Source organism: Diorhabda carinulata, chromosome 3 (genome assembly GCF_026250575.1).
Source record: "Diorhabda carinulata isolate Delta chromosome 3, icDioCari1.1, whole genome shotgun sequence".
In the NCBI taxonomy this organism is placed as follows: Eukaryota; Metazoa; Arthropoda; class Insecta; order Coleoptera; family Chrysomelidae; genus Diorhabda; species Diorhabda carinulata.
The window spans coordinates 18,098,526-18,115,471 of record NC_079462.1 but is presented as its reverse complement, the minus strand read 5'-3'; the positions used below and the strand labels follow the sequence as shown (position 1 = coordinate 18,115,471).

General features: G+C 30.8%; 1 protein-coding gene across 5 annotated transcripts in view; it reads left to right on the top strand.

Moving 5' to 3' along the window:
- Nucleotides 1-16,946, top strand: part of LOC130891414 (GATA-binding factor C) — a 159,451-nt gene that overhangs the window by 72,661 nt on the left and 69,844 nt on the right. For all 5 annotated transcript variants that reach the window (XM_057796157.1, XM_057796156.1, XM_057796153.1 and 2 more), the window contains exon 4: nucleotides 523-668. In XM_057796157.1, coding sequence (XP_057652140.1) covers nucleotides 523-668 — 146 coding nt within the window. The remainder of the gene's footprint in view (nucleotides 1-522; nucleotides 669-16,946) is intronic.

The following is a 16,946-nucleotide window of genomic DNA, read 5'->3' as shown; positions in this document are numbered from 1 at the left end:
ATTTCCTTTTCTTCCGGGTATTTATTACCTAGTAGTACACCCAAATACATGTAATTTTCTACTTCCTCGAATTCTATTAATGTCTTCATTCACTTTTCTTGTTATTAATTTTTATTATATTGGTTGCTCCTCTTATTTCATTTTTACTAGTCGAATTAGTTTTATTTGCAATTTCTAATTCTCTTAATATTTGGATTAACTTTTTTCTGTTCACACTATATTTTAGTTATAGTTATAATTGTTGGGCAGTGTAGTTAGCGAATACGGGAGTAATATTACACCAGAAACCTATTTATTTTATTCTATCTTTAATTTCTCTTTCAGCGAATGCTTACCAAAATTACGTTTGGTTTCTAATTTTCGTCTTTTAATGCTGATTCAATGGTTTTTATGATTATCTCCAATATTGTAGACAAAAAATAATACTTGATGGATTAAACTAGTGATTGATAATATGACTGGTCTATTTTCGATTTATTTATTGATATAGTATTTAACATATTCCTTTTTTTCTTAATCTAGAGGGTAGAGAATGTGTGAATTGTGGAGCGACAAGTACGCCGTTATGGAGACGTGATGGTACAGGCCATTATCTCTGCAATGCATGTGGTCTTTATTACAAGATGAATGGACAAAATAGACCACTCATCAAACCTAAAAGAAGACTGGTAAGTCATTTTATTTTATTAATAAACGTTGTTAATGATACAAAATTGAATACTTTCGTATTTGTCGTTAATGGTAATCCAAATAAATTCAGTGTACTGTTGTTCCATCAATTATATTGAAAAATCACATACGTCAACGAAACAGACAACTACTCGCCCAAATATAATTAAAAGCGGGGTGTTTCCTGCCCCTAGCCTACCATAATTCACGACAGGTGTCGTATGTTATGCAAATACCCCATCTACTACCACATTATCAGGTTAAATATTAAAATCTTAAGTAGCACCTTTCAATTCCTAGTTATTGATGATCGGGACCGGTGAATGTTACCCGAGGCGAATTCATATTCGCGTAAATCTGTCGGCAGTATATCTGCTAAAGATAATTTAACTTTAAATACAATTTGACGACGGCAATCAACACCTATCGATGACGGTTATTGAACACTTGCAATTTTAACTAAAATCATATTTTATATATTCACGTTCATATTTAATTCGTTATTAACAATTATTGAACATCGTGGTTGAAACTACATAAGTAGGTCATTAAATTTAGGTGGGGTTCACTGGACAGTTGAATTTGATTATTATGCCTGATTGAGCTTGTTAAACTTATGCAATATCATTTTCCGAATGTTAGGAAGCAGTAATCTGCACCGGTGGTCGTTTATGGTTGAATGATTTCAACAAAAGTACAATTTCGCTCTAGTTTGTTATCTACGTAAAAAAATTTAAATGAATTATTATAACTACATCCTTTATAATGTTATTTTGTAACAGCTACTTGTTGTTATATAATACAAATGATTAATTACAATTTCTCTATTAAATTGCATCAGAAATACATTTAAATATGCAACGCCTTAATTATGTCAGAAATGTCTTTTTATACATTTTGGTTTGTGAAGATGTTATAATAATGTCGATATTATAGTGGTAATATTCGTCTTTCCATACTATGTTTTCAAATGTTTAATTTTTTTGTTGAAATTTTAAAGAAATGTTGAGTATGCTCTCTATTTCTAACAATTTACAGCTGTCGCCGACTTTCCGTTTACTTCTTCTAAAAAGTATCTTTCTTAATGAGTAACCTTTTTTACAGATTTCCTCAATCTTCATCGTCACCCATAATTTATTTGGCCATATATTTTATTCCAGTTTCATGAGGTGATCAACCAATCTTTGTAGCTATAATTGGTTTTCAAGAAAAGAATCGTCAAACTCCTCAAAATAGCCTTTAACAACCGACATCCCCTCTTCATTGTTGGAAAGTCAAGTTTGGGAACAAAAAATAATTCGAAGGGCCAAATCCAGCGAATAGATTGCATGAGGTAGCAATTCAAACTTTAATTCATTAATTTTGGTCATTGCAATAAGTGATGTGTGTTTTCATTTTTCAAGATAGTCAATGAAAATTATCACACGTGCGTTCCAAAAACCGACGCCATGATTTCGCAGATGGAACGGTTTTTGGTTTCTTTGGAGCCGGTTATCCCTTTTCATTCCATTGTTTCGATTGTTTCTTTGTTTCGTGTGTGTGGTTATGGAACCACGTTACATCCATGGTTATGGAATGGCTTTATTTCTGTGAAACGTTTCCAAACAACCGTAGGGAAACATCTTCCCTACGCTGTTTTTGTTCCATTATGAGCCAACGCGGCACCCATCTTACGCACAGCTTTCTCATGTTCAAATTTTCGGTTAATGTGCGATGTACCGCACTTTTTGAAATGCGTACTATGTCTACTAGCTCCCGCACTTTCAGTCGATGATCATTCAGTACCGCTTTGTGGATTTTCTTCCTCCCAGGTCATACGGCCTCGTTTAAACTCTGATACCCAATATTTTACTTTTGATAACGAAGGGGGAGTCTCTGGGCTAAGGCTTTTCAAATAAAATTATTATGTATATCACTTAACGATAACCAATTTTTTCTATTTTTAAAAATGTGTACTATTAATTTCTACCAAACAAATAATAAACAACGTGGTGTCTTCAAACTTGAAACATATGCTGGATATATTGTGTACTTTCTAATACAGTGGTATTTTTCAAGCAACTACGCTATCTCTAGGTCAAGCCAGGTACTTCTGGGACCATCCTCGTATTTCATATATTGCCTGAAGCCTTTGGTTGTTACAAGTAGTGTCGAAAGTTATACTCATATAGCTTCTTGGTGATTTTAACGAGTTCCCATTTATATCAATTATTCTCAGCTCATTTTTTACAATTGTAAATTATATCATTAGCTTCTTTAAGGTCTACGACCGACAAATGAGCTTTTCAAGCGTTTGCTGTAGCTGATTTGTCCTTATACTTAGTTGTGGTCATTTGGTATTTAAACATTTGCAAGTTGAAATAATACATTAACATAGCCTTGATTGATTAATGATTTATATCATGATAAACAGCTTATTACAAGGGCTACAGTGACAAACTTCACGGAAACTGGTGGAGTAAAATATTTTTTCAAATCATGCCGCATAAAATCTGCAACATCTGTGATGTTGAAAATTGATCAACATTAGAATAGTAAGCAACTTGGGAACTTTAGAAAACATGAAGTGAATACTGTACGTGACCAATATTTCTGAGATTAATACAGAAAATAGCCCAATATAAAACATATACTTATTGATTGATTATATTACATATTTTTTTCAAATTTTCAGAAAATTGAGACCATCTAACAACTCTTCATCAAACATTAGACTGTACGAATGGAGTTTATCGTTATCTAAACATGTGGATCTTTTTCTAACATTCTAACACACAATTTTTCTAATCATAATTTGAGTAAATCTTTTACTGCACCAGTTTGGTTAAACTAAATTACGAACTTACTAGATCTCGTTATGGGATTTCGGTTAGGATATAAATTATTGAAGATAGAACACATTATTGTTGACTTCGAACCTTAATATCGTTTAAAGCTTAGATGAAGTTTATAGTGTTATGAAATTTATAGTGTTTTGTTATTTATATTGATATTAATGTATTTTGAGACATAACCAATTTTGAAGAATCTACACATAATACAGACCGTTAACTAACAAATATTTCCCCATCTCTTTTATTATTAATACCTTTATCTCAAGGAACACTTTTGGAAATATCAAATATCAAAATAATATGAAAATTTGTCCTTGAGATTGTATAAACGCTACATAAAGCTTATTACACTCCATTAAAATTAAAAGTAGATCAGGAAACGATTAACAATGAAGTGATAGATAATAAACGTCGTTCTCTACATTAAGAATTGAGCAATCAGTAGCCACACACAATAAAAAAATGAGTAATAAGAGTGACATATCTTATCAGTGTTATTGTCAATTATTTGCTTTTACAATAGATTATTAATTGTCTTTTTTTTTAAGATAAACATTTGGAAAGTCGGGTGTGGTTGCTATGCAATAAATAAGGTCGAAATTAGACACTTGTAAATTTGATACCTACGTAATGAGATGTATTATTGACAAGTGATACATCAAGTTTTAAAATTTCGTATCTCGTATTTCTCCATTGGTTCTGATTGAATAAATTATTATTATTATTCGAGCCCCAATTCTTGATTTAGTAGATATAACCTGTGGGCTAAACCACAATAGAAATTTCTCTTTTCAGTTATGACATCCTGATAGTGTTATTGACAAATATAAGTTTCACCAATGATAAAATGGTTCTAGTTATTTCTAACTCTTAGACTATTTTACGAACATGTATTGGTTTCGTATTATGTTTTAAAGTTTTGAAATTTATCCTTAACATAACGCACAAACGATTTTATAGGTACCCATTGTCCCATAGCACAATTATAATTATTCTGAAAATAAAGTTAAAAAGATAACACGATATTTTTCTGGAGTTACAAATCACATCATAGCTATATAAAAATGCCAAACGAAGGCGAATCAATTTGAGCTCTATATTCATTCAATAGTTTCGTAATTTTTTCATTAATTCCAAAAACTAAAATTTGCAGTTATTCATAAAATTGATATTCGTGAATTTCTTCAGGATTGAAACCCTAAATAGTCACTCGAGGCTAAATCCTGCGAAAAAGACGAATGTGGAAGCATTTTGTTGTCTACTTCAAGGAACTCTGTGAAAAACCTTGCAATATACTGGTGTAACTAGACTTTCTTCAGGTAATACGAAGGAAAAAAAAAAGTAATAATCGTAGCACCAAACCAACTTCATATATACGATCAAAAGTTTTAAGTCTAAAGTCTAAAAGCAAATAAAAAAATACATGTGTTTATATCGTCTACTTCAACGTTAGATGTTTCTATTAAAACGATTACCAATGAGAAGAAGAATAAAATAATTTATGCTTACAGCTGTGTTAGTAAATCAGTAACAATCTTAAAGCGAAACACCTTCATTGGAGAACATAAATCATGTAAAAATCTTATTTGAAAGGAATTACTTCTAATATAGCTAATATGCAGATCCATCTTGGGGAAAATACTTTTTTACAACTGTTTGCTTTCTGGTGAGTTATGGTGGAACCACATATTGTCGGCGGTTACAAAACTATGCGAAAACTCGCGAAAATTTTTTGGAAAACCACACATTTATTAGGTGAATCTCATACATTTTGTTTTCAATTAAAATGTGAGAATTATTTCTCAGTCTCTCCATAAATCATGATATTTTTTTTAATAATTAGAAATCAATTTTCAACATTGTTGAACGTGTATTTAAAAAAAAGTTTTTTCTATGATGTGCCCAAACAATGTGATTAGAAAGCTTGGAATATAATTGAAAATATAGAAATATGTATCGTACATACTTATCTTGGAAACATTATTATTAACTTTATCTTCAGAAAAATGTCGGAAATAGTTTCAAAACCTGTACTGGAAGATACATTGAGATTTTCAGTTGGATTTGTTGCTACATATTCTTATAAATTTCAATATTCTCAAATGTCAGGATCTCTCTTCGACAACATCATTGTTGCACAAATACTACCATTGGTGATAAATAATATCAAGTGCTTGTTTGCAGCGAAACGTGAATTTTAAAAAAGGTAAAAAAGCACGCGATGCACCAGGAAGTGGAGTGAGAAATAATGAAAATTGATGCGGAAATGAACATCGTTTACTAAAATTTTTCGTTCTGGAGAAATCATCACCTTCAACTTGTTTTATCATTTCTTCTCAGTGTACAGTTTAGAACAGAAATGAAACGCATTATTCACTTGTCATTTCGAAAGATTCTTGCAAGATGAACATTTAGGACCTTTAAAACAAAAAAAAATAAAATTCCGTAAAGTAGATTGTTAAAGAGATTATGTTATAAACTTAACAATTGTCGTCAAAACAACAGCGATGACAATAATAAGAGAACTTGTAAAACAATTTTCCAAATGCAATTTGACGTAATGATAGTTTTAAGATCGTTTTACAAGGCAACTTCAAATATGGTAGGCGTCCCATTGAAATAATCAAGTAGTGGTACTTAGTATATAGTTACGGTGTGTGTTAGTGCATCAAGAATAGAAAACACGTTTTATAGCTGGTGCTTGTGATACAATTCCAACCGAAAGACATCCGAAGAACATCCGAAGAATGCGCTTTTTGCAATTATCTTGTTTCCACATAAGTCTAACGATTTCATTCTTTCACTTAACTAATTCATTTGTTACTGCGGTAGTTTGCTTCAATGATATCTGTATAATGTTATGTGTTCCTATGAATTTTGAAAACTGAGTGTAGGAAAAGTTGTTTAAACAAATTTTACTTTGAAATATATGTAGTAAAAATATATGTAGTAGATGAACTATTTATTCATGTATTCAAGTTGATCAAGTCTGCGACAGAACACGTGCAAAGTATCAATTCTATGAACATATTGAACATGAGAGGTTTCAGTAGAATGCAAAAAAGAGTGATGCAGATAAATTTGTAGGAAACAGGCATACAAATAAAAAAGGATGCAGAAATTGTAGATCTTTTTCATAATAAACTTTACAGCAAAAAACCATTTTAGAGAATGGTTCCAAAATACCTGACCCAACAAAGAAAATACAAAAATTTTGAAAAAAATATATTTATATTTCAACGTAATTTCCTTTTAGCTCCATATACTTTCCCAGCAATGTTCAATAAGTTTTATACCTTTTTTATATTAAAAATCGTAAAGCTCCTCAAAATAGTTATCAACTGCTACCACCCCCTGTTCATTGTTGAAAAATCTGGGAACAAAAAATAATCCGGGGAGGAGGCTAAATCTGGCGAATAGGGTGCATCAGGTAGCAATTCAAACTTCAATTCATTAATTTTGGCCATTGCAATAAAGGATGTGTGAGCTGGTTGATTTTCTTAATCAAATGATACTTCCTCTTAGTCAAATGCGGCCGTTTCTTCGTTAAAATGTTAAAATAAGTTCGCATAATACTCGCGTTTGATAGTTTTTCCTTTTTCAAGATAGTTAATTAAAATTATCTTTGCCTTCTTTCGAGCCGGCTGCTTTGTTTCGGGTGTGAAGTGATGTGCTTACGTTTGATCCATGGTCATGAAACGCCGCAAAAATTCGGCTTTATTTCTGTAAAAAACTGCCAAACACTCGATGGAAACATCTTCACGACGATGTTTTTGTTCCATTGATGAACGTAGTACCCATTTTGCATACAGCTTTCCCATGTCCAAATATATCTAAACCGTTGCAAATTAGAACGACTTCCGAGTTTCCTATTGTAGCAGCTGATATCGTGTTTGCAATGGATTTTAAACAGCGCATTAACATCAAGTTGAAAAATAACCAAAGAAGCTCAAGAATATTATAAATTTTGGAATCTTTAAAACTGAAAACAAAAAACAGTTTTTGCCGTCTGTCTAAATTCGAATCACACGAAAATAGAAAGAAATGCTGAAACAAACACGTTTTGAGAGCTTTCCAGATATTTAGAAAGTAAAGATAGTGCATATAAATCTTAGTTCGAAGTAATACTTCCCAGATGTGTATTAAATATTCAATTATTTCCAGTTGAAGACAATGCTTAAAAAATAATGTTTTGTGGAGTTTTATCTTGTTTTTTTATAACACATTATCATATACCTTCTTTCAATAGAGAGATTATTTGATGATATAGTAATTTTTGGAAGTAACCAAAATTTTTTCAATTTGGCTGCTTTTCAACTACATTTTTCCCATGCACTGATGAGAGAATAATTCTATTGAAAATAATAAATTAAATTGAATAATTATCCTTTCAAATTTTTTTAAATGTAGTTATCACATAAATCAAAAGACGCCGGAACTCAGTCAAACATTTTTAATTTAGATATCAATCTAGAACGCAATATACCATTTCAAAAATAGTAACGCCATTAACATTTTTTTTAATTTCTCCTAATTGCCAGCACCACTTTTCATCATCGTTGGCTGGTAAGTCAAAAAATGAAAAACTGTTGACACTACAAAACGCGATTTATCCGCTAAAATCCCATCTATCTTCTACTCTTGCAGTAGAGCATTTATTCTTTGTCACTAACAAAAATAACAAATGGGATGATTTAACGACGGTAATAGTCCAGAACTCATTAGCCTATGAAGGAAGGCATTGACTAGATGCAGTCCTGCCTACTCAAGTAATTTAAAAAACGATAGATGGCGCGATAAGGTCGGCAGCTGCCAGGGACGGCCTAGATTTACAATTAAACGAGGAACATAAAACATCAGATATCTACTGGAACAAAAATTAAATTATCATTTATTATTCAACAATACCAGGCATTCATTTTATTATTACTTAACAATGTTATAATCCGCTGTAATACTCTATTAAACGAATGATAATAAATCCATGAATGAATTTTTTTTTTATTTTAATAAACATTTATTTGATCCATGTTTTAGAATCCGCTAACCACGTAAATATTTTTTATTGCTATTGATCGTGTGTCAGTGTCAGAGACCTTTTACATATCTCCTCCGTCCTGTGGTGTTGACTTCATCCTCGAAGTCTCAGAGAACAAATCTTGGAGTGGACAGCAACTTTGGACCATATAAGAATCTAATGGAGTTATAAAATATCTTCGGAGCGTCGATATCCGTATTTAGCTAGTAATGCTGGACGTGCATCTGTCCGAAGTGTTAAATTTGAGTAATTCAAAAAATCAAAATTATTTATGAGAAATAATATTGGCGTTTAATATGAATTTTTAGATATATAGAAATAATAAATGTAAGTTATTCAGAAATATAGTTAAAAGCGCTCATATGCCCTTCAGCATCATTAGTGTTCATACAGGAATATTTTAAAGCATGGATCCATTTATAAATCATTTTATGAGTTATAATAATATTCACATAACTTTCCCTATACTTCTTATACTGTTTTTCGGCGTAAAAAAGAAGGTTTAATTAATTGTAGAAATATTTTTCCATATTTACTGAAAAACGAAAACATTAAATATTGTGTCAAATAATATGTTCACCAATTTTGTTATTATAATAAAATATTGAGGTCCAGAAATTTTATTATCAAACTATGTCTAAATGCTAATTCAAGTTTCCGTTGAGTTAATTTCGAAAATAGTAGATGCAGTGATAAGTTTTCTATCCACACAACTGAGTGAACCTTGCCCCCTCCATTGTGGCATAAAAAAATAAATGTATACACTTACGTGCTTTGTGACTAAAATATGTTGATTACCATCTTCGATGCTGATAAGTTGGTCCACCATAATGCTTAAACGAAATATAACAATGCGTTGTGTATGAAAGCATTTCAATTTACTTTAATGAAAAAGTCGTCTTCGTTCTGACATTATTGAATAAATTATACTGTTGTTTGACGAAGTGTTCTGTCGTCTTGGTTCTATGATTCAATTATTTTTTCCCATTGTAACTTGTCAAAATGTCGTTATACACTTCTATACTCACTTTAAATATGTATAAGTTATAATCAATGTCGAAATATAGCGATTTATTATTTAATATTTTATATAATTGAACTATTCATTTTGGTTCCGTTATTATCATAGTTGGATATTTAGCGGAATTGATAATTTTCTTCTTCTCGGGATTTCCCAGTCTCCTATCGACTCTTCATTTTGTTTATCAAAATTAATAATAAGCAAAACATCAAATTAACAACATTTCACAATGAGGAATCTGTTTAAAATTAAGTTATGAATCTTCAACTAAAATAGTTGAATAGAAACATCAATGATATCAACACCATTTTTACTAAGAATTAAACAGTAAAATAATTCATTTTCTATTTTTTCAATGGTCATATGGGTGAGATTGGTACGTACTACCCAGTAGGCGTCCGGACCACCATTTGCGACCATATATTATGATTATAAAGAAGCTGCAACTGTATGAGCGCCTTGTATAAACATGCACGTCGGTTGGTGATGTTATAAAAGGGTACTGAATAAATTATGAGAATAATAGGGTACTCCAAAAATATCATTGTTTTCTCGCAAAAAAAATTATTTAAAAGTTTTATCGCCTAAATATTATTTCCCTTTGTGACCACAATCTTAATCGCATTGAACTTGGTGAGGCATCTCTCAAGCAATACGTTCCATATAAAAACACTACGTTTAGATTTTCGTTAAAATTTGTTCGAAGGAGTTAGAATAGTAAAATCTCTCTCTCTCTGTATGGATAAAATTATTACGAAATTGAATTGAGGATTTTTTTATATCGAATAATTGTGTATTATAATAGTCCTTGCTAGACTTCTGAAGCTTTTTATTATAGCAGCTTTTTCATTCCTCCAAAATATATCTATCGGCTTCACTTCTATTTCTAGTAAGTCTATATCCATCTCATACAATTTTAATTTATGTGTCTTCTAATGAACATAGTTAAGTTATTAAGTATTAAGATTGATATATATATGATAGACACATAATTAGTTTCCAGAAAGACTTTGATCTGATTCAGATCTGATAGAAAAACGATTTGATGTGATGGTCTCAAATTTTATCCTTATCCGCAAGTATAGATCCTTTAAACTTTCTTTACCACTCTCTCAATATGGCTCAACAGGCCTTATAGGCGAAGGCTTGGAGATGGTTTGCTGCTTTCCTTCATATATTTTTGTTCATGGCTGCTTCAGTCCAGTTTTATATTCCTATTCTTTCTAAACCTCTCTTCATGCATCTATCAATTTTTTTCCATTGAAGCCCCCTTTCCTTTTTCGCTCCCTATCCCTTAATAGATCTTTTCACTCATATCAATATGTTCTTTCCTGGACTGAATGAAGTGCACTAAAATTGGTTCTATTTTCATATATTTATATCATTTTCTAGCTAGCATAGATGGTACTTCTGTAAAAATATCTACTTCTTCAAAATAAGTTGAATACCAATAGAACCAAAATTTTTTTTTTAAATATCAGTCTTAAACAATATAGAAACAGTTTATATTCGTAAAAACAGAAACATTGGAATGAACAATATTTATTTGCGTTTAATATTTTTTATTCCTGCAAGAAAAGTTGTATTCCGCGCTCTTGTCCTCTCATGTATTAATAAATGTTCGATGTTATTATTTTTCATTTTTTGGTCCTCTTTGTCGAATGACTACTCTCAGTGATTATTATTTTATTTTTACAGAGTACATAGTGTCTACCTATTTATTATATATGCAAATCAAACAAAGATGTAAATGTATGAGAGCGGATGCTGTTAAGTAAAAAAAAATCATCTGTTATGTTAGTAAAGTTCGGTTGTGACCACATTGGACCCCATAGGAACTAATAAATTTTTATTTTGCAAAAGCTTATCATTTAAAATAGAGTTTCAACTTTTTAATTAAGTCTATCTAGATTTTTAAATATTTTAGAAGTGATTTCTGCTATACACGATTCTTTTTTATTTCTGAGCTCACTGTTTTTTCATGTAATTGGTTACGTCCAATAAAAATCTTACAGTTTTGATGAAAGAAGAAACTGCAAGGCACAGACAGTGATATTTATTTGATTCCTATACAGATATTTTATAAAAGTTTTTCAACATTTTAAGTAAGGATTAGGATTAAAGGTTCTTTTGCTCATTGGTGGTTATGTATTTAAGTAACGCTATGGTACCTACTTAATAATTACTTCGGATTTATGAATAGATTCGTGTTTCCTTGGCAATACTATCAGGTACAGATATCTGCTTTTCAACAATAGCTAATATCAAATTATTACAGCCATGCAGTGGTTGTTTTTAAAAACAAAATAGGCGGACCTGGTACAAAATGTTTATTTGACATTCTCCGAATAACTATCCCAAGTATCATTACTATTAAAAATCAGACATCGTGTTAGACAAGACCATCAATGACAAGCAAAAAAGAAAAACAATGTCGATAACATCGGTTACATCCCAGATTGAATTACAACCGACATTGTATGATGTTGTAACATCGTAGATTATAATTGTTGACTCATTACAAGTCCTGAAGTGGGTACCAATAATAAGAGAAAACAATGGTTTTATGGAAAAATATCATTAATTTCTATAAACATTCAGGATCAAAGAATGCTTGCTACAATGACGCAAATTAAAACTTTGACTAGTACTTATTCATAAGTTTATATGCTCGACTGCAGAAAACCCTTTAAAACAAAAAATGTTGCCACTAAGAAAAAGTTAATGCCTGGTAAGTTTTTTTTTTGAATTCAGTCTCCATTGTGATATAGTTTTATACTAAAGTTGCTATAACAAATAATCGAAAACAAATAGTTCACCAATGATATTTTTCAGCTTGTTTCTCGATTAGTAAAACCATCATGCTCTGATTGGTGTACACATTCTAGTGATAATTTAAGAACATCATTTCAAATAAGTTTTGTATCTAAAATGATTATGGTTTTGTAAATGTTTTCTCAGGGTTTTAAAATATACTTTTAATGTGTAAAACATAATTATCCATGAATTTATAACATGTGCCAACATCCCTATTGTTTACAATCCATGAAATGCTAAAGAATCTAGTAACATTATTGAAACACTCGATGCAAATTTCAATTGTTCAATTATGAAAAAATGAAGCAATTTAGGATGGTTTCGTTATACAAAAGGTGATTTCTCAGTAAATTGCAGCCGTAGAAGCGTTGCTGTAACCTTGGACTAATTTTTTAATAACAGTGTTTTGTTATTGACTGAACTGTCATCATTCTTTTCTCTTGCTGAAATTTTAAATAAATTATACTTGAGACTCTGTATCAACTATAATTTGCTTAAGTGTAACGAGAAGCTTGTTAAATGTAAATCGATTACTCAATGTTACCTCAAGGTTTTCAGCAAACTTTTTTTCGATAAAAGAGAAGGGATTCAATACACATTTGAATTGAAGATGTACATATCCTTTTATGTAAACAAGTCATATTTTTAACACTAAAAAGATGAAGCAATAATATTTCCACAAAAAGACTCTTGATGAAATTATAGATCTCTCACAATAACTTCAAATTATAAAGAAAAATGATTTAAATGACTTTTAATCACATAGATGATTATGTGAATTTTCAGCTTAGATTGATAGAAAGACATCATTAAAACACACATCATCAATATATGTATATTTTGTGATTTAAAATAGATTGTTGGAACGAGCTCAACAAGAATAACATTTTATATAGAAATGCCGACAAATACAACTTAAAGGGCCGGTTTATCAATAAATATAACAGACTTGATTGGCTGTGTATTTTTCATTTAAACCAATAAAAATTTTGTACGATATGAAATTAAATTCAAACTCTGGTTCGTTAATAATAAATGAATATCATCATTTAATTTTGATTTCGATATGATGGATTTTCTTGATCACTTATTGGATAGTGATGAGGATGTTGATCTTATGGAATTCCTTCAGCACGAAAGAAGGAATCATATAGTACGGATAATTTTGAGAAATAGGATGATGATAATTTCCATTCTAGATTCGATCAGTTCTCTTACTTTCTATTATATTCTTTTGCTTATTAGCAAATCCCAAGAGTAAATTTCTCTCTTCGAGAGTAAAATTGATGCTTGTTAGTATTATAAAATATTATTAACACTTACACAGATTAGAAACCAAATATAGTTCACAAAACAATATTTGTGGGATTATTCGCATTTGCATAACATTTATCGATCGTGAAAATTAACAGCGGTGTTACCGCTAATACACATACAGAATAAGCCCATTAGATTCAGATGCCAATCCTCATATTGCTGTTCTACGTGCTATCCTCCAGTTAACTGGCTTATCTGACAGTTGAAAGTAAGAGATAACTATCTCACAATTTAAGTAACAGTTAACAGTTATCCTGTTATCAAAAAACCCAATTTTCAATAATAACTGATAGTTATATGATAGCTTAAAACTCACCTCACAAATACAATTGATAAACCGGCCTAAGAATACAAGAAAAGTTCATGGAGCATCGATAACATGTCATTGATCGTAGTTTAATAAAGTCAGTACTGTTTATGCCTTCCAAAGACAACTGTTACCTATTGGAAAAGATATCCAATAAATTTTGTTTTTTCTCTGTACCATTGTGTACCTTCTATTTCAAAAACAATGAATTATGGTAAATCCACGATATCCCAATTATCTTATTCAAAGGACATTTTCCATTACGTCTATTAATTCTTTGATCTAGAAGGAGAATCAGATACATTCTTTTGCCGAAATCATGTGAAATTATTAATTTAAAAATTTTAATTAACCTCTGTACTTGCTTAATCACTGTTTGCGATCCCGATGATGGTCTGATATGTTTCCAATTTAGTAACTCCCAATTAAATTTTATAACTGTTCCATAAAAAATTATAATTACAGTCTCTTCAATGATTTTAGCAATGAAATTGTGTTGTAGAGCTTCCGGTTGTCATTAAAAACTACATAATACTAAATCTTAAAACAAAACCAACATTAAAAAAGCGCTATGAACGAGTATGGAATAAAAGTTCGGTTATTAAGATAAATAATGAAAGGTAGAGTCAACGGCATAATTACAATATTGGTAATGTAAGGGTTCGACATCGAGATACCCGTTGGGTTTACGATACTGTAATCGATATTGAATCCTCTCAAGCAACATTTGATTTTAAAGTGTGTGAATAAACCTTATGTACACTCCAGACTCTCACAAGGCGCCTCCAAGACAGTTTCGACATAAGTTTTGGCGAGTGGAGATGGCAGGACTGCTAGCCATCCACACTCTCGATTTAGCCAATGGATCGCCTTATCTAATACAAAATGGAAAATAATGTCTACATTTGAAATGGATTCAATTGAAGGTTTTTTCTTTCCCAGATGCCTTCTTAAATGTCATTGAAGGTTTTAATAAAATTTCAACTCCCGTGTAACTACAATACAATAAAACACAAAAATTATTTATTGCACTCCACAAGGAGAAAATATTGTACTACTATATTTGTGGTTGTACCTACTTATATTTATATATAGAGTTAAAGATACGTAGGTGGAAAGAGTGTTGAAAGAGAGTCAAAGAGCATCGATTTATAACTCTCTAGATCTCTTTGTTCTTCTCTGTTTGGTTCTTTATGCATAGGGTTAATATTCAAAATCCAGACAAAATAGAGAAATGAGAAAGTGGTGTCTTTCTCTGTACAAGCTCGGTTAATCGATCAGAAAAAAGGTGTTAATGCTATTAGCCAACTTGATCAAGGACTAGAATGTGGAGCTAAAGGTTCATTACATTCGTATTTTAAAAACTATGTTTTATCTACATAAACTATTTTAACTAGGCGTAAGCGATGTGAACCCTTGTTCAAGGCCTCGCACTTAAAGAAGCTTCGCAACACACTGTTAACGCAAATTTTATCCCAGATGGCTAATTAATTTTGGTTATTCTGAAGTTTGACTATTGAGGCCATTGTAATTACCTTCAAAGGTAGTAATTTTGGCAATGAAAGCCTCGCTGACGGAATTTGTACCACGACTCTGAAGAAGTTCTCCAAGTTTAGAAGGAGATTCCCTTCTTTAGCTAGAAGACAAAAATATTTCCATTTTAATTTTATTTAAAAGAATTAGACTAATAAACTTTGTATGTACTTCGGATCATATCGAATCCAACAAGAACTTGCTATATTTATTCATCGCCGGTTATATGAGGTATGACATTTTTCTATTTATTCATAAAATAAAATAAAATTATTGTTAAAAATACACAAGAACGTGCGATGTATTTTATGTTATGTCTGACAACTTCTCTATTATACTATAGAGTTCGCATTATTGGTTGAGTCCCTAAATTGAACAATAATACATTTTACTTCACAGAAAATTTTTATATCTTGTTTGAAAGGACAATTCATTAAAGAGATACCAATAAGTTGATGATGCTATTTGTAACCATATAGTCGAAAAGAATGTAACGTTACCTTTTGAAAATGTTTCTATTATAACCAAAAAACATTCTATTCTAGCATAACGCTTAACACAGAAAAGAATGTATCGTTATGAACCCGATCGAATTGTAGCTTGTATAACATTCAACTCCTAATTGAAAATACCATTAATTCAATTTATCTGAAGCATTGAAGTGCTATGAACGCAATAATTACAGAGTGGAAACAAAAAGTAATAATTGAGAGAACAGAAATGATCTTGGTTTTAGGTTTGTTTTAATGAGTAATACATCTTTTGAAATTTCCACCTAATTTGGGCCACTACTTTACTAATTATATGAATTAATAAGATCACCTATCACATGTACATCAAAATTATATTACGCGATAATTGTCTTGTATAGTTTATGTCAGGTTAACTTAGAAACAGCCTCGACTTAGATTGATCGTGGTTCACTCGGAGGTTTGATGCCTATTGTGTTACTCTTTATTTTCTATTTCTATTTGGAAACTTCTTAACTACTTAATCACCCTCTGATCTTCTCCTTTGATAGCTTGTTTTTACACATTTCCAACCTAGATTTTTACTTTTTTATGTCTAATTCTGCAATACATTCGAGAAAATCTATTGTGTCGTCCTCCAGCTTTTGACGTCGTTTTTACTTCGTCTTCTCCGATATACTATTTGCAATAATTGTCACTCTCTATTTTGTACCAACGGTACAATGATTTCCTGAAACCTATTATCTTTTTTGTTTTCTCTTTATTGGTCATGTTTTATATTTTAGACTTAACGCTTCAATTCCATAATCAATGAAAAAATTGTGAGCCGTTAAGGAATGCCTTGTGTAGAAAAAAGTGTTTCACATTTTGATGTTTAGGATTTGTTTTTCTCTCATAAGATTTGTTCATTTCCTTCTGAATACGTTATTATTCATCAAAA